We start from the raw sequence: 26,241 nt of genomic DNA on the forward strand, positions 1-26,241 counted from the left end.
AAAACTGGCACCTCCCACAAGAAGACACTGTCTATGGCAAACCAAACCAGGGCAGCTGTACCAAAAGGCTTCAGCCTCTGGTCTTATTCAGCAGGTTATTTGATCACCCCTTACAGCTGGGCTTTGATCTACGATAACCCTTTGAAGATCCTTATCCCATGTGAGATACAGATGCATGTATTTTGTGTTTCTCTTTATCATGTAACTGTGTCCAATGCAACACTGCCTGCATGAAGTACTTAGCACATTTCTAAGATTTTTCTATTTCTACACAAGTGAAAAGAAACAAAAATGCCACCAATGCCAGTAATATGTCAAAATCAAACTGAAAAATTCATAAACACATTCATAAGCCAAGCTCATTACCTGCTTTTCCTCCAAAAGGCTGTGTTTTTTACATGGGCTGGATGGAAGTTATGTAGAATACTAACATATATTCCAGCCAAAACTGCAGATTTCAAGAAAATTTAGCAAAATCTGAAAATTTCAAGAAAATTTGGCCAGCTTTTTTAAAGCACTGTCCTGAATATTTAATTGGTTATCTAGAAAGGCCATTGAATGGAGCAAAACTACACAAAGGAACTTTTACAGCCTAAGATTTTGTTCTTCTTAAACATGAACTAGAGTGAAGGAACCTTGAAAATTTACCAGCCCTCTTGAATGAAGCAGAATAAAAACAAGAGTTTGAAACCCTCTCTAGCCAGGTTCCTTCTTTTAGGCAGGTTGCTTCTTTTAGGCAGGTTGCTTCTTTTAAAGGAACCTGCTTTAGTGGCAGTTTCCTTCTTTTAGGCAGGTTGCTTCTTTTAGGTTCTTTTAAAGGAACCTGCTTTAGTGGCAGGTTCCTTCTTTTAGGCAGGTTGCTTCTTTTAGTTTTGCTTGCAGATCAGCAGCATTCAGAGGATCTCTTGGGCTGCAACAGACTGCACAGATACCTCTACACTCTCAGTAAAACAGTTTTCCTATTCCAGCCGAGCCCTGGCTGTGCCCCTGCTCCTTGCTCTTCTTGGCATTCCTCATTCATCCCTTTCTGAAGGCTTTGTGTTGACTTTGTTTCACCACCTCTGTCTTCCCCACCCTACACTCACGAAGCTTCTTCCTTCTGCAGTTCTCCATGCTCTGCTGCTGTCAGCAATGAGATGGTCCCTCTCTCCCCTTGAGGGTGCCACCAAATCCAGAAGGCAGAGCCAGCCTCAGGCAAACAAGCAAATGCCTTTCTCCTCATAAGGACCAGTAATGCTTTTGTCAAGAGAACAGAAAACACATTAACTGTGAACAAATAAAATAATGTAAATTCCACCACTCACCTTGGAATTTGTCTGGCTGACCTTTAGGCATTGGAAAGCCTACTGCCTCATCCAAGCAAGGCACCTGAGCTTCCTCTCTAGTGCGTAAAAATGATCTAAAACAACATTTGCAGCACAGCAATTATGGAAGCTAATGGGTAAGTGCCTCTCTCTCTTCGCACCATCATAGCTCTTAAGGTGATTTTTATTTTCAGGGCATTTTAGCACCAGTCATATCAAACACTGATGGTTGCATTAGGTAGCTGGACAAAATACTCATTCGTACAAGCCATCAGCAAGAAGTAACACGACAAAAGCAGTACAGTCTTTGTCATACAAAACAGGATACTAGACAGCACCTCCTGCAATGCTGATGGAAGCTACAAACACTTTTACATTACTGTTACTGTGAGAACAGCCTCAGATCAGTCCAAGAGAGTCTTCACAAAAGTTCTCATCCAAAGACAAATACTTAAGCACCAAAGTGAAATGTGTGGTCACAGGTGACCTTGCGCATGACACCAAAAGGGCTAGCTTGCCTTGGCTTGCTTCACATTTTCTTTGCAGGTCATACTCCCTCCAAACTCTAGCCAATGACTTGTGATGTATGTGCTTCCCGATTTGTTATCTCAGCTCTGCCCTGGCTTATGTTGCTCAGTTTCACGCAATAGGCCACTTGGAAATTGTTATAAATATGGTTAGTAATTTGTGGGAATAAAAGATATATCAAAATATATATGTATAAAATGAACTACTGGTGTACAGGGTGGGGGGAAGAGATTCTTCCCCAGGATGGCGAAACCGTGGCAGATGGACAGAGAGGCACCACAACATTTGCATTCGAAGGAAACTTTGGCTGCACAGGAGATGGGCATTCACAGGACCCTACACCCAGTGACACCCAAGAGATGATGGCCCAGACAAGATACCTGTCTGAGAAGACCAGAGTCATCAACACCTTCCATCTGAATGCCAGATTCCAGGAATCGGGGAAGAGTATTATTCTATTCCTGGACGGAGGCTTTGTGCAGCCCCAGCCAAAGGAAGAAACCAACCTGAATATGAAGAACTCAGAAAGAAACAAAGACATCCTGCCACAGGCGAAACAAACTGTATAAGAACCGCTGCCTTGGAGCAGCCAGTGTGGACGGGGAAGAATTGGTGCTAGCGAGGCCAATCTCACGTTCACCCGGATCACCTCCCAGGGGTGGTACGCTGTCCGATTGGTTGGTGGCTGTCGAGACTGTATTACGGTCACGAAATAAATTTTATTTTTTATATTTTTATTAAAATTGCTATTTTTCTTTTTTCATCTATAACAGAAATCAACATCAGCTGCTACAGAACACAATTTTCTATTCCTGCAGCAATTCAAGGTCCAGTTCATCACCCCTAAACTAATTCTTCTGTCTCTATTACAGAGACAAATTACGTAAGAGGGTGGTGCTGTTGCCACTGTAAAAACTTTAACTGGGGAAGAAGTTTGCCTTGAAACCTGGGGTCTGCCTGTAGAAAAGTGCTTCATAAAGCTTCTAAATACAAAACCAGGTCAGTGTTAAAGAGTACGTAAGAGGCTTTCTTCAGCTTACATTTCACAAACCAATCCAGAACAGAAGTCACTTGTTGAGTGACGTTTTCTCTTTGTGTTCCACATGAGCTGCAGCAATGCCATGTACAAATAGAGAGTCAGTATCAAAGGCCTTAAAAAGACTTCAAGGGAGTCACTGTAACCTGAAAGTGCTTTTGTACTTTCCATGTATCACAAAAAAAAAAAAAATCAAGTCAAAGTAACCTCCTTTAAACACACACACTAAACTCCCCTTGCCTTTTAATTTTTATCACAAGCCAACCTCAAGAACCTGGAAAAGCTGCATTCAAACATTCAAAGTCTTTACAATACTTAGCCTAACCGTCTCTCCCCTTAGCGCTGTAAACTTCAGCTAGACTTCCAGGATGTCTTCTCCTGGTTGATGGCAGAATACATCACTTATTGTCCATTCTGACTTTTAACTAAGCCAAGTCCGTGCGCACCTAGTTCTGTACGTGAAAGAGGGTGGCTGTAAAGGTTTGTTCAGCAAATTAATTGATCTGATCCAGGCAACAGCAGTCAAATTTTCAATTGCAAGGCCTATAAAAAGTGCATGCAAGGCGAAACTCCTTCCAAAATCAAACAGTTTTGTAACAGTAGCAGCAACTTCTCAAACCATAGTTTATTTTATTACATAAGCTTACTCTTGTCTGTTAAAAAAAAAAAAATCCGTCTACTTTTGTGTTGATTTTAAAGCCAGCCAACCTCCGAACTACCGGTCTGAAACCCTGTGTCTTTCAAAGTTTTGTTAATGGACCTAAAATTATAATCCACACTCCAGTGTTGGCAGTTTTCCGGAAGCTCACAAGTCTGTACAAGTTGTTACACTGTCTCCTCCTCACCCTCCATCCCCCTCAGGCACTTTGATTCTCTCTGTTTCACTCCCACACCTTCCTTACCACTCCTCCTCCCTGGCAACCCAAAGATTCTGCACCAGCTCTCTGCGAGTTCTCTGCTGTGGGCAGCATACGTGGCGTATTTTGCCAGCATGAGACAGTATTTTCACTGGTCTTGGTGCTTCTGGTTGATGTGCAAGTGATTCTAATGATAAGTGGCCTACTCAGAAAGTTTGTGTGGCTGTCTGCCATAGACAATGTGCTGAACTCGGGCAGCCACATGCCTGAGTTAAGCGTAAATGGATGGTGAAGCCTTGAAGATAATTGAGCTACCAAATACAAGCTGGTCACAAAACAGGAATAAAGATAAAATATCCAGCTTATCCCATTATCTGGGTGCCATAAAGGATATTTATGTCACTTGACAAGCTGGAAAAAGAAAGCATTTAACAACTGAAAAGCATCTAACCCCACAAGACATCAGAACATGCAGTATAACTGTAAATTTCATTATTAGATACTTTAAGTTTTAAAGGTGAGATGGTCCTACTGATGCTTTTCCTGTGCTTTCCAAGCCACCCAGTATATCATCCATTTATTAATTCACCTGTAAAACAAGTACAAAAACACACTAGGTTGCAAAACATATTTTGGGATTTTATTAACTCAGATTAGCAAAATATGTGAAGAGCCTCTAGTAAAACCCACTAGAAGATTGCAAGACATTATTTTTCATCTGCAGATATTTTGGCTGATTTTTCCCCTGAAAGAACAAGAACAATTACAAATCATCTTTTCCTCTGATTTTTTTGAGATTAAATTCTACATTTGTGAAGCAGTCCAGGTATTGGAGCTTTACACTTTCCAAAGCAGAAAAAATTGCTTTGAAATTCTACTGAGACTTCCCAAGCTGAACCAATTTCAGACCATTCACTTCAACAGAAGATGGAGATGGATTGAAAGATAAAATTCACATTCCTGCTGCAAATCCCAGAGATCATTCTCATTTGATTCTTAGCATCAAATGAGAGAGACCTTCCCCTTCCTTTCTGTGCCCTAAAGCCTCTTTAGTGCAACCTTGGTGGTAGCAGTACTGCCATCTTCCTACACAGTTGTGAGCAGCCCTGTTCTGATGGAAGGAATCACTCATTATTTGTGTTACAACTGCTTTTTTAAAGCCCCTGCTCTGTTCAGGACTATCTGTATTAGGCAATGTGCCTATACATACTAACAAATGGTTCTTGGCCTGGAAAACTTATAGGAAGAGACACAAAGAACAGAAAATAGCAGAACAGACCCCATTTTCTGGAGTGGGAAACCAAGAGAGTGAGACAGTAATTTTCTAGGGGCACAAAAGAAATGTGTAATTCACAAGAATCACAAGTTCAATGTCTTAACTTTCAGCTCAGATCTTTAAAATCTCAGATTAGATCCTCAACTATTCTCTCTCCTTGATGTAATGCTTTGTAATTCCTGGGTAGCACTCCGACAAGAAGCTACCACCTGCAGAACTCAGACCATACCAGGTCACCTATGGGAACTTGAGAGCTGCCACGGGAATATGAAGAACTGCTGTTCACCTATCTTCTACTCTGACCATGTTCTAGTCCCTTGAGGTGGGAAGTCAATGGAAGCAGAAAAAGGAAAAACTTCTTATTAGGAGTATTGAAGGGAAGTCCCATGTACACATCAGATGCAGTCTATCATATTGTAAGTGAAAGCAGCTGATAAAAATTCAGCTCAGGTGGCCCTGCAGCAGAACAGAGGATGTCAGCCTGAATCAAAGAGACCAGCAAGCAGTACCCCAAATTATTCAGCAAGTTCTCAGAAATTGAATTAAGCATTTTGTATCCAGCTTCTAAAATGCTTTTGTTTAGTTAACAGTATCCTCAGGCAATGAGACCAGTGATACATACTGAAAACTACTGCTGCAGTTTTTCTCACAACAGTGTTGGCTGTCAGCAGTTGATGAGAGGAGGAAGAATAATAACAATAATAACAACAACAATACCCATCATCATTACAAATGTGAAATCAGACTACTTTTTGTACAGAAGGGAAGGCTTAGGCCTCAGTATTTGTCTTCATCCACTTTGAAGCCTTCATTAATGTAGTTCAAGTAGAAAATAACTGCAGATACAGAATCACAGAATAAGCTGCCTTGGAAGGGAACCACAAGGATTGTCAATCCAACTCCTGACCCAGCACAGGACACTCCAAGAGTCACACCAGGTCTCCAAGACCATTGCCCAAATGCTTCTTGAGCTCTGTCAGGCTTGGTGCTGTGACCACTTCCCTAAGGAGCCTGTTCCAGTATCCAACCACCCTCAAGGTGAAAAGCCTTTTTCCTAATATCCAACTTAAACCTCCACTGACAAAATTTCAGGCCATTCCCTCAAGTCCTGTCACTGGTCAGCACAGAGAAGAGATCAGTGCCTGCCCCTCCTCTCCCCCTCACAAGGAAGCTGTAACTGCAATGAGGTCTGTCCTCAGTCTCCTCCAGGCTGAACACACCAAGTGACCTCAGCTGCTCCTCATACAGCCTCCCCTCAAGGCCCTTCTCCATCCTCATTACCCTACGTTGGACACTCTCTAACAGCTTTATTACCCTTCTTATGCTGTGACCAGAACCATACACAATGTTCCAGGTGAGGCCACCCCAGCTCAGAGCAGAGCAGGACAATCCCCTCCCCTGCCCGGCTGTGATGCTGGGCCTGATGCCCCCAGGACAGGGTTGGCCCTCCTGCCTCAAATTCAACTCTCCATCGACCAAGACCCCCAGGTCCCTTTCCATGGTGCTGCTTTCCAATGTCTCATTCCCCAGTCTTTCTGTACATTCTGGGTTGCCCCATTCCAGGTGCAGAATCCAGCACTTTCCCTTGCTGAACTTCACATGGTTGGTGATTGCCCAGCCTTCTCATTTACCAAGGTCTCTTTGTGGGTTCTCTGCCTTTGAGGGAGTCAACAGCTCCTCCCAGTTCAATATTATCTGCAGACTTACTCAGTATCCCTTCCAGCCCTGTATTCAAGTAATTTATGAAGATGTTGAAGAGCAGAGGGCCAAAGATGAAGCCCTGCAGAAAGCCACAAGTGACAGGTCACCAGTCTGATGTCATTCACTGTAACCCTTTGTGCCCGACATGTGAGCCACCTGCTCACCCATCCCATGACATATTTATCCAGCTGTATACGGGACACCTTGTGCAGAAGGATCCTGTGAGAGACAGTGCCGAAAACTTCACCAAAATCCAAAAAGATTACACCAACTGGCTTCCCTTGATCAACAAGGTGGATCACCTTGTCATAAAAGAAAATCAGGTTTGATAAGCAGGACTTTCGTTGCACACACAAAGTCATGCTGGCTGTGACCAATGATTGCATTGTCTTTCAGGTGTTTTTCAATACCTCACAGAATAATCTTCTCTATAACTCCAACTTCTCTCATATTCATCATTAAGAGTACCTAAGATACACTGTGATCTGCAGGTCCTTTCTTTGACTGTTACTAGCTCTACTACCAATGCATTGACCGAGCAGAGCCTGAATAAGAAATCCTCTGGAATAAGGAAAAGAGAGAATTAAGTCATGCACTTCTAGGAATTGACCATTCATAATCTGCTGACTGAAAAACATGAAACTTTCTGGAACGGTTACAGCCAACTTCAGGATACTCACAATGACAACATCATCACGGCTGTGATGCCTTGAGAGGCTACCTAGAACAGAGGCTAGACAGTGCTAAAGGAAGAGAGTTGGTATTTATTAAAAAGGCCTTCAAAGTATACACCTTGGGCAGTACGAGACCCTGGCTGAGGCTACATCCAAGATGGATGACAGGTCATACATTTTCACACTTTTCTAAGTTTTGGCCCATTTACATATTGGGGTGAATTGTCGAATTCCAGCTTCAGATTATGAAGTCCTGTCCTCCCAGTTTGCTCTCCTCAATTCACTGCTGTTTACACCTTTTGGGCCTGAAGCTGTAACAGTGTCCTTGGTTCTCGGGCTGGAAAAGGATTGTTTTGTCTAACTAAACTCTGAGGAGAACTTGCTAACACTTTATATGAAGTTCAGAATTATATACCAATGCAGTACAGAATCTGGAAAATATGAAAGCTAAAACTTAAGGCATCAGTTGTGTGGAAAAGTCAACTGTTTCACTGCCCTTTTTCTACATGGTTATAACTTTCTCTATTGCACAATTTCATCAAGCAGCTTTCTGTGTTGACTCTTGCTAACTGCCCTCTACAGAATTCTAGAAAAAGCACTTGCTACTCTACCATGTTCTTCCTTGATTTTCTTAAACATTCAACCTTTATTATTTTCTTAATTTTAAAAAATGAAATATCACTCATATTATCTCATAACATGAAGTATTTGCAACAGCACAACATAACCAATATGTTCCAACCAGAGGCTGGGACGAATTGTAGTGAAGGACAAGGCTATCTACAGTCAATAAAAACCTGAGGCATGCATGTAAGCAAACACTCTTAATCTATTCAAATCAAATATTCTACAAACACACAAGGTCACCATGACCAAAGTGCTAAGAAACTAAAGGAGAAAATAGTTGTTTAGTGAAGTAATAGTATAATTTTCTTTCCCAGACAGAGTGACCTCAGAACTTGCCATATCTTTTGGAAACAATGCTCCCTTTTTTCAAGGAAGAACTGAAGATATAAGCTGGTTTATTTTCCTGAATATTTAGTTTCTGGTATTTTATATATTAAAAAACACTGCTGTCCAAGGTAAAAGAGTGATTTGCTGTCTGCTGTAACAAGCTGAACATAAGGGAAGCAAAGAAAACAATCTCATAAATTGAAATTAACCCAGAACCACAATATTCCCAAAAATGTTCTTACCTTGCCTTTATGGACTGAATATATTAATTAATCTATTCTCAGGAACCTCTGCAACTACAGCAGAACCTTAAATAGGTGCAAAGGAAAAAAAAGGGAGAAAAAAATACTAAAAAAATGAAAAGAAAGGGAATCACCAAGGAAGACAGACATCCTCTGACTGCAGGAGGACACTACAACCTTAAAGTTCTGATGATCAGCTATTTCTATTGCTGACAAAGACTGTTTTCATGAGAGGGTTATACTCTTGCTTTTAAACAGTATTACAACCCTCACCTAGGTCAGGTAAATGACAATGTAATCCAGTGCAGCTATGAGAAAGAAGCCCTGGAAAGAACCCTGCAGATTACCTTTGATCAACCTAGCAGTGCAAAATTACATTGTATATTTGTCTATACTAGGCTGGTATCACATGATCAGCTGCTATGTTAGAAGCCTATCTCTTTCTCTACATCAGCGGGAACCAAAACTTTTCCCATTAATCCATCTAAGATACCTAAGTAGATATGCAACAAAGATATGATATATTGAAACATATTGATTTTGTATTATTTAGACAAAAACCAAGTAAATGCCGAAAGAAACTAGGCAAGCACTTCTAAAATTTTGTGTGGTCACTTTTAAAATAAAATATGAGCCATCAGTATGAGATACTAAATCTGTAATACCACCCTGAAGCATGGCATTTATTCAAAGCTTGGAGAGAACATTACCAGGAAGATCCAATACAAACAGGGCGTAGAAGCATTCATTTTGCAGAACAAGACCAGCAGATGGACAGTTATTACTAAAACTCTGCGCAGTCAGAAAAACCCCACCCCCTCAAGGCTGAATAGACAAATTTATGTAACTCACAGCATTTGTAAGAATTTTGTGTTCATCACAGTTGCTTAAAATAACCAATTCTTTAATAACACACACCTACCACTTTGATTTGTGCTCAGTCTGAGTGCACAGTGAGCCTTTATGATTTCTAAGCCAGTCTTTCAGTCTTCATTCCCACCTACGTACAGATGCAATTAGTCTTTGTAATTTCAGATCAGATTAAATGTCTTCGTGTGTCTGCAGAGCTGATCAGTACCAAGGTCTTGACCAAAAAAATTGAGTTTTCTTAAAAAGTAAATATTCTAGGTGCAGCTTAAACCCTTATCAAAACGGCTAGTCCTGTGACACTTTTCAGGGAAAGCCCCAAACATCCAGCTCCAGGATATCCTGGCACATTAGCCATTCTGGAGAGTAACTAGGAGTTCTCCATGGTAGTTCAGCAAGCCAAGGAAGATCAGTAACCAGTGCTGTAAATGCTTTGTGGCACTGCCCTGCTTTCCTTCAGTCTCTGGGATCATGTTTCACTCCTATTGCTGAAATAGGGCAAGTGATTCCAGCCTGGAACAAGGCGAGAGGTACCCTGAAAGAAACATTTCCAAGCCAGAGACACATTGACTTAAGGGAAAGACAAAAATGCAGATGAGAATCCTGAAGCTTCTGAAGCTTATGCTACTTTCTAGAAGGACATACAGAATCTTTGACAAAATATTGTAACTTCCTGCAAATGTCCAGAAATCAATTTAAAACGTGTCTTGTCATCAGGGGATACTAAAATATCATAGTGTCAGGTAGCAGAGTAAATTCCAAAAAAACCCTCTACTACATAGGCTAGAGAGATTTTGGTAGTCAACTAATTATAAAAAAAGACATTGCAGCAACAGGAAATGAGATGCAATTATACTCTCAGTCCTCTACCAGAGGGCACAAACACCTTCTCTCCAGAGGATGAAAGCAGCAGACTCTCCAGTATCATGCCTCTGTGGTGGCAGTGGGCCTGGTAATGGACAATGCAGTATCTTTTATTAACTATTTTACCACATTACTCAAATTTGGGACCATTGAACTCAAATCCAGTGGGCTGACATCCAGGATGTGTTTAGGCAGCAACAGTTGCACTGATAACACATTCAAGTTCAGTAGCTCTGGAGCCGTAGACAAGGAGTGGCAGATAAAAGTGTTTTTTTTCCAGCTATAACTTTGCCAACATGCCTCAATCACACTGAATTTAAAGTAGCATTAGGTCTTGAGGGCTCTGTCAATATTTAGTCTCCTGATGGAGACTGTCAGTCACCACTAATAACAGCAAATTTAATCTAGCCATCAAGAATCAAAGTGAGCCTACAAGCTCCAGCTCCACATGACACTGAACAGCCATCATACGACAGCAACCTTGCAGCAACAACAAACCACATCTAAAGCAAACTACTTGCAAGCAAAGGGTTCCTCCACTACTACTGCTCTGATTTTTGTTCTAATCTCTGCACAAAGACATATTGCCTGGGGCTGAAATCCCTCTTGCCATTAAAGGCCTGCCCATCACCTTCAAAGAGTGGCTTGGAGGAGACAGTCTGCAAGAAACACAGCTCTAAGCTGGTCACCTCAAAACTGTAAGCAGATCATGTATCCATGCCACTACAAAGCACACACACATGCGATCAAAGCAAATAGGGCAGCAGGGGTAGGGTGGGTGTCAAGACCCATCAGACCTCTGCAGTACATATTCAGAAGCAAAAAAGGCATCAGGAGAAGTTACTATGAGCACTGAATTCATGCCTGTAAAAATTACTTCTTGGATTCTTGACTCTCAGCAGCTCCCAGGGCTACACAGATCTTTGAGAGGAAGAACAAATAATTATCAGTTTTGTTCCTGGTGCAGTTAGTGCAGACTCCATGCATTTTAAACCAGGGAAAGCAACTTACTGCCACAGGTGTGGTGTTTGGCATCCACAGACACAGGCTTGTCTCTGGCAAGAAACTGTAATACTGTTGGAGGTAAATTTCAAATCATACACCAACATACCAACAGTCTATAACAGTGGTGACAACTCCTAGTTTGCAGTCACATTGCAGCTATGGGTCATTAGAGCACAGCTACCTCAGCACTTCCTTTCTTCTAGATCCCCTGCCTGTGCACAAACAGGTGACATGGAAAAAGGCAGGAGAAGTTCTGAACCTGCAGATACCTTGGGCTTTAGGAACCAGCAGTGCCAGCTCAGAAAATGGCACTGCACTAGAAGGAAGAATGCATCTCCGCAGACAAAAACTACCCTCTACCCTCTCTCCTAACTAAGAGCCTTAGCTCTGTCTAGAACACTTTTTCATTAGACCTGCAGAAGCTAATGTAGAAATTAAAAACTGAAAGGACAGAGTCAAATGATTGACCCTAAATAACATCTAAGCAATTCAATCATGTTTTCCCATTGCTGACTTAAACAGCAGGATATTGTAACTGGTATTGATTGGTCCGTTTGCTACTCTAGCTGCTAACAGTCTGCCTCTGAATGAAAGTTTTTATTTTTATTACATGACTCACACTATCTGAGCAGATAATCAATTCTATTAAAATCTTCTTCATTAAAGAGTTAGATTAAAATAATCTTATTTCTCTTGAAAGACATTATGTACTTCATTGTCAATACTCTCATCAGGGCTCACTAGGCTATAGGGAGAATCCACACTGAAATAGCTATAGAGGTATAACCAGAAAATGAGTACTTGGAAGCTCAAAAACAGCCTTTATATTCCTTTACATCTTCCACTGAACTATTCCTTATATGATGCAGTATGAAAATGCTGTGCTGATAATGTAGCTCTAGGAATGAACATGAACATTTTAGGCCTCACATATATCTATTTTTCACTGCTAGAGATTCACAGGAGGTCTATAAAAACAAAAATCTTACAGCAACAGTGCTCTTTGGCTCATAGCTATCCTTATTTAACTGATGTGATTAACTGAGGCAGAAAGATATTGAACTTTTTGTCCAAGGTCACACAGTGAGGTCAGGAATGGAGCTAAAGCAGACTCCAGCTCTTTCAGCTCACTGCTTTGTTTTAAACCATCTAATCTCCCTTTCAGCTCTTTCATGCAAAAGTCCAAACGACTTGATACACTGTTACACAAAAAGGTGCAAATCCCCAGTGTAAAAAGAATGCAGGTTAGGATTTAAAGCAAGCATATGAAAATCCCCTTTCAGTCCACAGGATGCAGAAATATTGCAGCACATCCCATCACTTTAATAATATTTCACAACAGAAGGGACTTGAGTCACGTTTAGCGTACTGCCAATGCCAAGTAAAAGCTCTTAGGAATACTAAAATTTATGTGGTCAGCCAGGAACAGGTAGCTGATGTAGACTCTTGGAATAATGTATTATAACCAACTTTTAAATTTGCATATGAACAAAAAAAACCAAAAAAAACCCCACCCCAAACAAAAAACCCCACCTTAATTTCTACAGCATTTTCCAAGTGTTTTATGAATACTAAGTAAGCATCTTGACAACTCCATGACAAAATGGTACCAAGCAGTTATTTCAATATAGAAGCTGCACAAAGATGTGAAAACTAAAGCTGTAGCTTCAGACCTAAGCAATAACAAAAAGTCTCCAACTGCTCCAGCAGCCAAAACTGTACAAACATTGTGAAATGAAATATCAATGCCAGCAAACTCAAGTGGTGACAGGATACCCAGGCCACCTTCCCCTTGTTCCAAGGTTTTCCATTACAGATTTTACATCCTAGTCCATGTTAAAGCAAGCCAAATCAATGTAGAATAGGTTGTTTTCTTTTTCTTCCTTACTGAACTTAAAAAAGCTTTCTTCATAATACACACTGTGCTGCATTTATCCCTACCCCTCCAAGCATTTTAATTTCTTTACAACAAAGGAGAAACACAACTTCATTTCTGTCAGACTTTGGTCCAGTTAGTAACTTTTACCTCCAAGTAATAGTGTGTACTGAAAGTTGAAAAGACACATGTTCTGTAAGAATCAGATTCAATTAATTTTTTTTAAGTCCTCTTCCTAGCTTTCTAGAACAGTTACCTCTTTACCATAGGTAAATTATTTTAATTATTTTTTCTTTCATTTTTTCCTTTCATTTTAACTGCACCAGTAGAAACAGAGTGAAATAGCACCCACCAAAAAATGTGTAATTTAAGAACCTGCATAGCAAGATTTGATAGTGTATTTTAAAAAAGGGCTTAAGTGATCCAGACACACCATGGAAATCAGTGGGACCTGAAGTCATTTCATAAACGCCATTCTTACTTGTAATTTAAATATCTCAACAAAAGTTCTCAGCTGCTCATATGATGTCAGCATTTCAAACCTTATAGTTTTGTGTGCATAGCAGAGTCTGAGGATGCCTCCCCTCTCTGAAAAGCTGCAGTCTTGTGTGACATTCAGAGACCTTTTTAAACAGCTCTTATTAACATTGCAAATAAACAGTTTCTTCACTGTTTAACAGAAATCTGCAAACTTTTTGAGACAGTACTTACGCCTGTCATCAAATTGCACACAGTATTTACAGATATGTAATTATACACCTCAAGAAATGAAAAATAAAAGCTAGAAGCAAACAGGTAAGAGAACTTTGACACACTTTTTTGTTTGCTTCCTTTTAAAAATCAAAGGAACCTACTCTCCTTTCAGCTTCATCCTAGGAGAATGCCACAGACTGCAGTAAATTAACATGTGATCACACTAGCATCCAAGATGATGGATGAAATAACTGTTCATTCCAGGGCTCTGAAGCTTTGCATTCTTATATTTGTGAATCCTTTAACAGATATTTTTGCCTAGATAGTTTTCCTTTCACATAAATGTCATCACACTATTTTATAATTTGGTTTAGGTAAGATCAGAAAGGTTGCTAAAGTATTTGCAAATTGGTCCACCAAGGTCAGTGTCTGACCTCGTATAATAATGTAATACTGACATGTTCCTAATGAAAGCAGCAGGCATGTGGCAGCCATACCACATTTTGACACTTTAATTCACTTACAACATCAATTTTTTATGCATTATTTATCACTCAAGAAAGTACTTACAGGGTCAGTAGGACCACAGAAGTCTCTGAACACTTTTGAAGGATCGAATTGTCTAATCTCCATTGCTATGCAGGGGCCTGAACACAATTCTGAAATCATCTCCTGGAAGAGAAAGCAGATGGAAAAAAGTTGAACACTTTGGGTTTCAGCAAGGGTTGCATTTCTCCCCAAAACAAGGCCCAAATTTATAGGAAAGGAACAATTAAGAAATATGCATTTAGGAAAGTGAGGACACTAAACAGATACCTTTGGTTTTCACCACAAAAGAAATGTTTTCCAATTTGCTACTTGGTTTAGAAGGAGGAAATTGAGAAAAATTGGATATTCAGCTTCAACAGGATTCTGAATAGCACATAACACCAACCACAATACTTTAAATTCTTTTGTAGGTACATCCTCATTGATCTGGACCTATATTCCATGGCAGTAACTTGTCAAACTAGACTGAATCACTGGAATGCACTTTGCTGGGTTTTAAACCTGAAAAATCATGCTATGTTCAGCCAGTTCCACAGGCAGCAATGTAATTTGCAGTGTTCCCTGCCAGAAGCACAGTACACAGCCTATATCTGTTTTCAAATATACACTCATTCAATGGCTTTAAGTCATTAAAATGTCTCCTGGGCTTTTGGTTCTCTCTATCTTTTCCTCACAGATTACTACAGGAGCTGAAACACACAAGCCAACAGAATCTGTGCCTGCGGCACAACCTGTTAGGGAAAGGGTCTGGCAACATTCTTGTGATGTACTAATATCAGGATCTCAGTTACAGTGAAATCATCTGTTTCCCTGGAGTCTCCAGAAGAGTAAAGAGACATCGTGAGTTCTGTGTGGGTGATGAAGATTGGTCTTAGTTTTCATAACTCTGGGCATTAGTGCCAATTTGGAGTTTGTTAATTAGAGGTATAGGTTTCACAAGCAGAAAGAATCTATTTTGATGTTCCAGTCTGACTTTCTTTTTTAAATCATGCCCTTATAATTGCATACTTGTCTAGAAATCTGGACAGACAAGTTTTAAACAAATCAAGACAATTAAAGGAATCAAAACCAATGAGGAAAGACAAAACAGAAAGTAAGCGAGGATAGGTAAGGACTAGCAAGGCTCTGCAATCATGCCCACCAGCCACAGGCAGATCAAAGATGAGCCATGGCAAAGCATACAGAGTGATGAAAGAGCAGAAGGAAAATAACAACTAAGTCCTTCTCGTCCTTCTATGAATCATGACAGAAAATAAATACACAATGACTCTGAGTCAAGCAGCGCTGTTCCAAAAGCTGCTATCCCCATACTAGATTCCATACTGAGAACGTGTGCCTAAGCTCCCCTCTCTGAATTTTATCTGGTGCCTCTATCATCAACCAGATCCTAGGAAATTTAGGTAGAAGTATTCATTAAGGACATGAAAAGAGTGCAGACTAGCTTCATGCTCTACAACATAAATAAATATTTTAATTGAAAAAACTGTTTCATCACCAACAGATCCTCTGTTCAAAACAGGTCAAAAGCCCATGTATTTCATTCTGCTAAGAAACAGTAAACAGTTTCTCCCTCTTTTAATTGTTTCTGTCTCAGCACAAACATCCCACCAGCAACAGTGAACAACATGACTGAAGTTACTCCTGACTCCTTCATTACTGCACACAGCTGAAGACCTGAAGACCAGCTGCCACCAGGTACTGCACAGAGGCAGGTGATTCTCTGTCAGACAAGCCTGATCTACTTACGCAGCACCATCAAGTCCAAAGCTGAGTCTAAACAGCAAACAGCACTTGTCTGGTGAGGATCCCAGTCACAGATACATCAAATTTTCTTTGGCAAATAGTTTATTCATCAAATAGCATGGTTTGTGGTCAGCCAGAACCATTCCGGAAGGTGGATCAAGCTCAAGCATTTTTGATTAACAAAGTGAATTCTGAGCTGAAATAATCTCACTTCTTTTCCCCCATTTTCTATTCTGGCTAGAGTACGAAATACAAAGCAAAACAGCAGAAAAACTAAGCAACAGTATGTAAAATCCCATGTAGGAGATACTAACAAAGCTAAAATTTTGGGCAATTGTACAGCTTTCTCTTTTCACAGAATACTTTATATACAATGTCAAACCTTTATCTGACTGACAAAAAATAACCAGAAGAAATGGAACTACAGTTTTTCAAAAGGATTTCTGGATGCTAGTATCTTCTCTGCTGAGTTATTTTTGGAATGATAAATAAAATTTAGATCAAAACAGATGTTCTGAGTCACATACAGAATTGGTCATATTCTTTTTCCAATATCCTGTTTTGTAACACACTTTCCTATTTGGACTGCACCAGCAATATCCATTGCTGTTCCTATGTGTGCCTTCTCTAGAACCCTTTACCATCATGATTAGCTTTTCTGTTTTCTGCTTTTTAGATATTGAGTGCATGAAAATATTAATTTTATTTCTTTTCAACTGAGTCAATCCAACAATATAACTTCCAGGACAGAGCCCCAGATTCTCACTTTTCTTGACATCACCTACAACGCATTTTATTTATTGACTTACCTTGTTTAAATGTCACCTTCCCTTCTGAGTAACTCTCCAATTAAATTATATAACTAAAATTTGCAACTTGTTAGAGGGTTAGAGATTGTGCAGCCCAAGAGCTGCAGAAAATGGTAGAAAATTTCCCATTTTGTTCAAAGCAGAGACTTTTGCAGCACTACAGGACTCCTCAGACCCTGAAATACTGGTCAGATACTTCAATTTTTAAATTCTGCCACATACCCACAAGTATGCCTGTCCAATCCCCCTTTGGTACTTGTCAAAAATGATTTTCAGAGGAGGCTTTATGAGTATCTGAGAGTGAACAGCACTTCTAACCTATTTAAAGACAAATCTACAAACCCCGTTGAAATTAGTTAGCCTGAACGATCATAAAGGGGGAAGAAAAAAAATCATTTTCAGAGTAATATTAGTAAATATGTAGAAAACTTACAATAATGTAACCATTTAAAATTTAAGGATAATTTGCAACATAATAGCATGGCAGTGAAGCTAAACTCATTACTATGAGTAAATTACACAGTAAAGTAAAAATTACTATGAGTAAAAGGAACCAAAATCCTCTGAGACAAGGTGATCCAGAAATACAAACTCATCTTCTTGTATTCCCATTGTTCTATCTGCAGTCAGGAAGTTTTACGTGACAGTACAAGAAAGCATAATACTATAGAGAGCCTCAGATGTCCACTGGGATTACAGCATATCGCAAACTTCTTAATTTTTCTGAATATTTACGAAAGTCACATAAATAAACCAAAGAATAGTTCAAGATGTCATTACGAAAGCCTCCAACACAGCAGCCTCATTGTAAATAAAATTAATATGTATTTTGATCCAAGCCACTGTTACAACATCCAACCAAAGAAAGACGCGGGTGTGATACATTCTCATAGCTCAACATCAATAAAATAACCTTTCTGGGGGAAGCCGGAGACATGTCTCTGTTGTATTTTACAAATTCCTCGGCTGAACAATTTTCATGTAAGGCTCTCCTTGATTATGACACACATAACACAATTCTCACAATGAATTAATTTATTTGAGAACAGACTAGAACTGTTCAATACCAGGTTCATAAAAGAAACCACATCACAATCCCAAGCAATAAGAAATGTGGTAATTTCCTCACTTGAGCATATTTTATTTTTAAACAGATTCCTGTTAAACTTATGCTTACCAGGTATTCAGGGACAACGCCTTTGTAAATCTCATAAAATTCTTCCACATTTGGACGCTCCATGTTGAACTAAAAAAAACAAAACGTTAGCCAGTCTATATTAAACAACAACAGGAATACAAAGACACCCATTCTTAACCAGCAAACATTCAGAATCGTCTAACTTTTACTAGGTAAAAGGAATGGCTTTAATATCGCAATATGAAGCTTGTCAGCAACTTAGTGATGGCACAAGCAACATAGCACACAGTATCTTTTTCCACATCAAATACAAGCAGACAATGCAATGTTGGCTGATCCCACTAAGAAAGGGACTATTCTTCATTTGTGATAGAAATTGAGTGATAGAAGAATGTCAGATCTTGAGACTCTCACCACAACTGAAGGGCAGAACTCTTGGGAACAATCTCTGTGCCAAATCCCTTTAACTGCTGAGGGTATTCAGGGTGTCAAAACCCCTCAAGTACCTTTAAAAGCATTCCCCATAATTCATACTAAATATATATTTTTAAAAAAAATTAAGGAAGGATATTAACAATAGTTTAATTAATCTTAGCTAGTACATTTCATAAAGATATCTCAAATTGCTCCAGAAAAGGCGAATATAATTACCTCCCTGCTAACTATAGGGAAACTCAGATACAGGGAAGTGAAGTATCTTGGCTCAAGGTCACCAAGCAAACAGAAACAGATTAGCTGATCAGTCAGATACTAAAACACAAGGACAATGCTGATCCCAAAACACTGCTACAGCCTACACAAGAGTTTTATACTGCAGGAAGACACCTGTGCACAGCTATGACGTGCATACAGCACTACTCCAACTTCTGTTTATCATAGAAACACACAAAAGGAAACCTACCATCTGCAAAGCTGAGATCTCAAATCCTTCCTTGAGGATGGCTTTTATAATCTTTCCAGAAAGCCCTGAGGAAACATGGAAAATACAGCACTCAATTTCAAAAAGCAGATTTTACTACTGAAAGGTATTATGCCAATATACTGCTTATTCCCAAACTGAAAAAACAGTGTTTGTGTAATACTTGAGAGGAAGAAGAGAACAGAGTTGAGTTCACACTATGTTCTCTATGAGCTTACATGTTGATGGCTTCAAATAATTAAACTCCATGCAGGTGTTGAAAAGCATTTCTATTAAAAAAGGTAATTAGTGAAGCCTTTGCTTTTCTCAGATCAACTGCAAGACACCCAGTTGCTGCAAGACCAAGATTTAGATTTTTAATGAAGACCCCGGCAATACTGATGCTTAATCAGTCACCAATTCAGAGCATCAGCTGTCTTTTTCTTTTTGCAGGTCCTACTTTAAGCCAGAAACAATGCAGGATGATAACAAATGTTGCCAGTAAACTAGCACAGGAGCTCATGTCTGCGATGGGAAAATCACATTGGTGCAAAATAACCTATTCCTTCGAAGTTTACAGCTCACAAATATGCTATTGCTGATGATACTGTTGCTTATTCTCTCCAGAACACATCCTAAAGACTGAATGATGTTGTAAAACAAAACATGGAACTTCAGAAAACAAGAACCACTGATTTTCCATTGAATGTATATTTTAGATTTGCCCATGCTTATAAGATCAGGCCATTTTGAAGATTATGTCAGCCAAGCACATTACTCTGTGTGAGTGAATTTCAGAGAATTTCTGGACATTTATCTAGAAAAGACTTAATCACAGAAAAATACCCTGTAACAAATGACAACGGCAGGATGTGACTCCTGGTCATCAGATCCTTTTATTAAGTAGTCTTTAAATTGCAGGATATTTAGTGCTGCATACATTTAGGAGATGAGAATAAAACAAAGATAGTATGGAAGTTATAGCATGCTTGAGATACAGCCTTCTAATACCTGTGGCATAGGACTGGGGAGCTTCCCTCCACATCAAAAGGTCAGTGGCAGCTCTGAGCAAACGAGACTGAGGGTTGAAAGGCTTTCAAAAATTGTATTTACAAATGAATATGAAAAAAACCCATGTCTCAAGTATTTTCTATCACATTTTCACACTAAGGTTTGTGTAGAAAAGCCTTCCCTCTACAAAATATTGCATATTTCTTCCAAAAATCTTCGAGCTACTGAAGGGAATACCTGAGATTTCAGTGCATACTCAGTACATGCAGCTCTTTGTGTTTATAGAACTTAGAAACAAGCAGAGGCAAATACAATTCCTATCCCACTATATGTTCCACCATGTTTTGGTAGAAGTTTCCTTTTAACACTACTGTGAACCCAAAGGAAAAAAAATCCCCCTTTTTTAAGATTAAAAAAAAAAAGTTGCAACCACAAAATGAAGGGACTTGGACAGGTTTGCCCAGGAAATGCAAGACCACATCAGAGAGAGAACCCAGAGCTCTGGTTTCTTTTTGTCCACCCTGCTGGAAAGGCTGAGCATCTCATATGCTTCCACACAGATTCCACTGAGGCAGTGAGCCTTCACTCTTGTTTTCAGAGATGAATGGGCAGTTTGTAAAGAGATCAAGTGACTGGCTGGGAATCATTCACGAAATGAATAAACAAATTTAATAAATAAATGCATTTCATTAATTAACTAATTTAATTAACTTATTAAATATGTGACACAGCATAAACATTTCCTCATTCTCAATCTTCAAAGACAACACTCTGGTCAACTGCTTCACTAGAAACCAGCAAAGATGAAGAAAGGGCACTGGCAGATAAATGGTCACTGTCACTTGCAGGGAAAAAGCTATGAGAAAGGTAAGGGACGGCTGCTTTGCCTGACAGATGTCCATTTCACACTTTATCAGTCAAGAATGGGCTATTGCATAGGCACTCTAAGCCAGCAAGGATCTAATTAAAATACATCAAGTTATGGGGTACTATGGAGAATCTGCTTTTTACAGAACTTTTGTCTTCAGCAGTTTTACATGCTACAAATAAAATCCATGTTTTAGAGAAGCAAAGAGGGACTCTATTCAGCTTTCTGGGCTGTTTCTCTACTGAAGTCACTAAGACCTATCTCTTGTGTAGAGAGGAGATAGGAGACTTTAAGATTAAAGACCTTTGCATAAAGGTGTTTAATGCAAGGTTTCTTTAATAATTGTGATAAATCTCTCAAGATTTTCCTCTACACTGTATTTCTGAGCTCACTCTCACTCATCAGAGCAGCAGAGCACTTCATTGCTCCAGAGAAATTGCCTATGTCTGCAACATCCAAAATGCTTAACCAAAGGACTTGTCAGCATTCAGACAGAAAGACACCTCATCCACAAAATTCAAAGTGCCTTGAGGAAGAAGGGCCATGAGGTTTCATTTATGTTTGCAAAGCAGGATGTTAGCTCCACTTCCAAGATATGGAAATTGAGGCAGAGGAGCATAAGCAAGTTGCCAGTGGCAGCACCGATCCAGAGATCCAGTGATTTGCCCTCCCTTGTCCCAGTTTGGGGAATCCATGTATCATTCCTCCTAGGGACACTTTGCTTTCCATTTGCCTTTCAAATTCTATCTGAACCAAAATAGAAACAAAAAGCACAAAGGCAATCCCCAAGCAACAGACAATGCAAGCTCAAGGCTCAGCTTGGGATCTGTCTGAAGCTTTCAGCCAGCTGCATGACTGAACTGGGACATATCCTCTTCTTTGGGAGCAGATAAGGCTCAGGAAAATACGAGCTAATTAGAGTGCCATTTCAGCAGCTTTCAACAGTTCTTTTCAACTTTAAAATCCAAATCTGTAGTGAAAAAAACAACTTTCTAAGGACCCTTCAAAAAGGGTCAGTGAATATTTAAAATGTAATTACAGTAAGAACACAAATCAAAGCCACAGATTAGGCACCAGTTATGATGAATTTTCAGTCTTAAAGCACAAAAGAATCCCAAGCATTACTAAATACAACTGAGGGAATTTAACACTAATCCAAGCACAAAGAGTGAAAGAAAGGGAGCACGAGCACACATTTTTTGTCTGCTGGGCAGCATTATATTACTAAATACCTAGTACAGGACATAATTTTCCAATATAGACAGCAATAATTTTCCAATATATTTTAATCAGGTAAAATGATAAAGTACTAAGACTTCCTCAGTACATTAATATTATACCTTTGTTGCTTTACAACATACAGTATTTGAAAATTGTCCTTAATTAAGAAACAGAAAGTAGCAGGGAAGACACCAGACTGAAAAATGTTACCACTGTTTGCAGAATTATGCATTGGGATAAAATGAAACAGTTTAATGCAAGTCACTTTTAACTTTAATCAATGAGCCACAGCAGCTGTGCTACTGGGACCTTTCAGTCCCTGTACACTATGAACCATCACCCCTAGGAGTAGGAATGTTTCATTGTCTTCCTTTTCTTCTTGACCTGTTTCCTAATTTAACCATTCCTCTGTTAAAAGCTCATTAGGCAAGATAGCAGACTGCTCTCAAAGAAAGGCAAGAACTAGATTCCTCATCTCAGCCTTCATATGTAATTTTTTTAAATCCTTCCAATAATTAAAAATAATTCCTCTTAAACATCAGGGGATTTTTGACAGGAATACAAAAACTGCCATGGCTGATCAGATTGATGATCCACCTCATCCAGTAACATATTTCTAAAAGTAACCTGTACTGGGTGCTTAACATATCAGTAACTATAAGTAGCAATTTGATTTCATGTCTTTTTCTGACATTTTAAAATGCAATTTTGCTTCATAGTATAATCAAAAATTCTGATTCTTTCCTACCAAGTGGTAAAGTCCTATTTCAAAACTCCAGAGAACCACAATCAGGCTTGACTCCAAGCAAAGTCCTTTTTGAACTCTAGAAGATAGAAAAGTGGGATTTAGAGTTGGGCCCTCCTGCAATGTATTTCAGTTGAAGTTCTTGCTAATCTTTGTTTCAGACAACATTGAAAAACACTGGTCAGTAAATAAATGACAAATGTCCTCTCAAAAAGTGTACTTCTTCCTGTCAGTTGGTCAGCCTATACCCTGAAGAACAAGGTTTCTCTCTTCTTCTTTTTCTACTTAGGAATAACATAGCTCTACGCATTTTTACTATGCGGCATAAATACACCATTTCTAGACTCCCCAAAAGTTTGGTCATGGTAATAATCTATAATTATTGGTATCCCAGCCCCACTGTGTACTGTGTGAAAAAGGATATACAGTCATTTTTGCACCTGTGCTCTGGCACACCAGGGAATGACAGAGGGTCTCCTGAGTGGCAACAAAGGAGAGGGGGACCTCAAAAGCCACCCAGGCTAGTGATGAGGAGGGAAAGAAAAGACCAGTGGATACAGATGGGAGAGAGAGGAGCTTGTGAGAAAATGCTGAGAGAATATTGTTCATAGTGATAGAGTCCAGGATTTTCCATTATCCCTCATTTCTGTCTAGGTACTATATTAAAGGAGAACCTCAAGAAGTTTGAAGGGCAGTTTTACAGACATTTATGGAGAACTTTGTCAACACTGCAGCACTGGTAAAAACCTTTACAGAAAATATTCTTTGAAAATACTAAAAATTAAAGGAGTAAAAACAAAGATATCACCATGGCCTTACTGGAAAATAGAAGTCAGGATACTGCTAGCACAAGAAAAATTATGCATGCAGATATTAAATCTCAGGGGGCCTTGAAACCAAAACGACCAAGCGTGTGACACAGCTGAGAATGGGAACTGACACATTCAAAGGAGGCGGAAGGTTCAAAGGCTTAATTTTAGCTGCAACTTTCTGAACTGCTATGAACAAGGCAAGACCACACATGTGAATGCCAAACAGGGCATTATAAGATGCAAAATGATGAAAATCCATAGGGGAAAAAAGGTATTCTGGCAACTCTTGCATGGGAACAGATGGGAAGAGTCACACCATTCAGATACAAAGGCCAATAGAGAAATCTAAGGCAAAGATCAGAGCCAGACTACACAAAGTATCCAGCAATTTGGGTGGGCAGTGTGAGCCATTGGAGAAGAAAATTTGAAGAAGAAAGCAATATTATGAAGAAAAGTCAGTATTTGTGCAACAATTATGCTGAACTCAAACTGACAGCTGTGTATCTCCAATAAAACCCAAAACCCAGAAAAGCTTCGTTTTCTGTCTTTCTTTGTTCTTGTGTTAAGAGAAAGTTTCAAAAGAAATATCCAGTTTGCTTTGCTCTTTCTTTCACAATGTTCATTACTTTACACTCCTTTAGCACATCCAATCAGATTTTATTTTTCTTTTAACTTAAGATTATGGTCAATCATTTTAGCATGTAGAATGTTTCTATGGCTATAATGAGTTTCATTTATTTTTGCTTATACCTTAAGTGTGAACAAAACTAAATATTATATTTTTAGCTGAGGCTGTACCACTGGATTATATGAAGGCATCTAGTATTGTAATTCAAACCATTCACACAATCTTAGTAGCATATCTTTCCTTTTCTCTGGTTATCCCTGCTGACCACTGTGCATGGGACTTTTCATGAACGGTTACAGCTACAGAGATGAAGTGTTTAAAATTACTCCTTGGAATGTGCGTTAGCTCATAATTACAAACAATAACTTTAATCTATTATTTCACTGTCAATTAAATGAATTCTGGAGGTTAAAATCTTCATGTGATCCCCTACAATCTGGAAAGTTCACTGTCCTTGAACAATAGTAAATACACTGTAAGCTCTATAATTTATTTCCCACATATTCCTATATTCTGTGCCTTGGCTGTTTTCAGATCCAGTATATCGTCTTTCTCCTTACACTCTGATTTGAAAAGGGCAGTAAAAGAAGAGACTTAATATATTTACCTTTTACTCCAAGGTACAGTGAGTTAGATTAGGCATGGCCACATTTTTTTCATTTTCCTAAAATATTCACAAAAATTTCAGGTTCCGTTACATCACCAAACATCAGGCCAGTGATACACTACAAAATATTCCTTAATGATTACATTAAATCTTCTTTCTTCTAAATTAGTAAATATGCTCATATTTATTACAGGGACATACAGAAAGCTGTATGTCCCTGTCTTACCCATCTCAGGTTAAATAAATTAAACCCATAAAGTTTCCATTGGCAAAATTTCTTATTCTTTTGCTCTCTTTTTTTGTTCTTTTTGAAACAGAGTGCCCAGAAACTGGATATGATAAGCAAGTTGGATTTTCATTAAGCAGAACTAGAGGGTACATAGTGAACACAGATTGTGCCTGTTTCATCACTATACCAACAATTTCTCAAACTTTTCACTGATACTCTGCCAGTTCTTCTTTATTTTATATCTTTGCATTTATTTTCCCTTCTCCACAGTAGTGTTATGCAGTTTATATTTAGTTCCATCATCTTTGCATCACATAATTTCTGCAATTCATCATGAATGAATGTTCTGATGTTCTGTTCACAGAAATGTTCTGTTCACATCCTTCAAAATTTCAGTAGGCACTCGGTACTATGTGTGAACATTGCAAGCATGCTCTGTCCTCACCCATCCAAGCCACTAATGACAATATTGACAAGAACTGGTCCCAGGATGACTCATAAGACTTCATTTGCAAAACCCTTTTAATTTTACATGCTCATGTCCAGCCCAACATTCAGGAAAACATTTAAAGCTATGAAGATGCCTATGTTGTAATGACCTAAACATACAAATTATTCCAGTAAAGGAAAATTCTGGTTTCCTGGCAGCAAAGAACTTTCACAAGGGGACTGATAACCAAGTGAATTAGGCTACCTTACACTGTTTTACCTTCCTTTAGAGAAAGCATACTTGGAGAATTCAGAGATCAATACAGCATATTTTCCTTCACAAAAGACATGCTGGCAAATGCCCATCAACCACTGACTGATTCCAACGAAATTATACACTCCTGATTCATCAGTTTCCTTGGTATGAAAGAAGTTTCACTATTCTGGTCCACTCTTAACATTGACTTTTCTCTAACCCTTTACAAGTGAAAATCCCAAAATGCAGTAGAAAACACTCATTTCTAATGTCTTTTTTTTTTTAATGATAATACCATCATCCCTGCACAGAGACGATTTCTAGTAACATGAACACCACCAGTATAAGTCTACTGAACACAGCAGCAAATACATTCTTTCCAGTTGGAGGATATTTATGAGCTTCAGCAAGGATTGGCTGT

The 26,241-nt window shown here is 39.1% G+C and overlaps 1 protein-coding gene across 3 annotated transcripts in view; it reads right to left on the reverse strand.

The window, feature by feature from the left end:
- The window catches only part of NME7 (NME/NM23 family member 7), an 89,171-nt gene that overhangs the window by 20,056 nt on the left and 42,874 nt on the right, over nt 1-26,241 (reverse strand). For all 3 annotated transcript variants that reach the window (XM_064410092.1, XM_064410093.1, XM_064410091.1), the window contains 3 exons: nt 19,018-19,082; nt 18,156-18,224; nt 14,448-14,549 (listed from right to left, as the gene is read on the reverse strand). In XM_064410092.1, coding sequence (XP_064266162.1) covers nt 14,448-14,549; nt 18,156-18,224; nt 19,018-19,082 — 236 coding nt within the window. The remainder of the gene's footprint in view (nt 1-14,447; nt 14,550-18,155; nt 18,225-19,017; nt 19,083-26,241) is intronic.

The sequence above is a fragment of the Passer domesticus genome, chromosome 2 (genome assembly GCF_036417665.1).
Source record: "Passer domesticus isolate bPasDom1 chromosome 2, bPasDom1.hap1, whole genome shotgun sequence".
NCBI lineage: Eukaryota > Metazoa > Chordata > Aves > Passeriformes > Passeridae > Passer > Passer domesticus.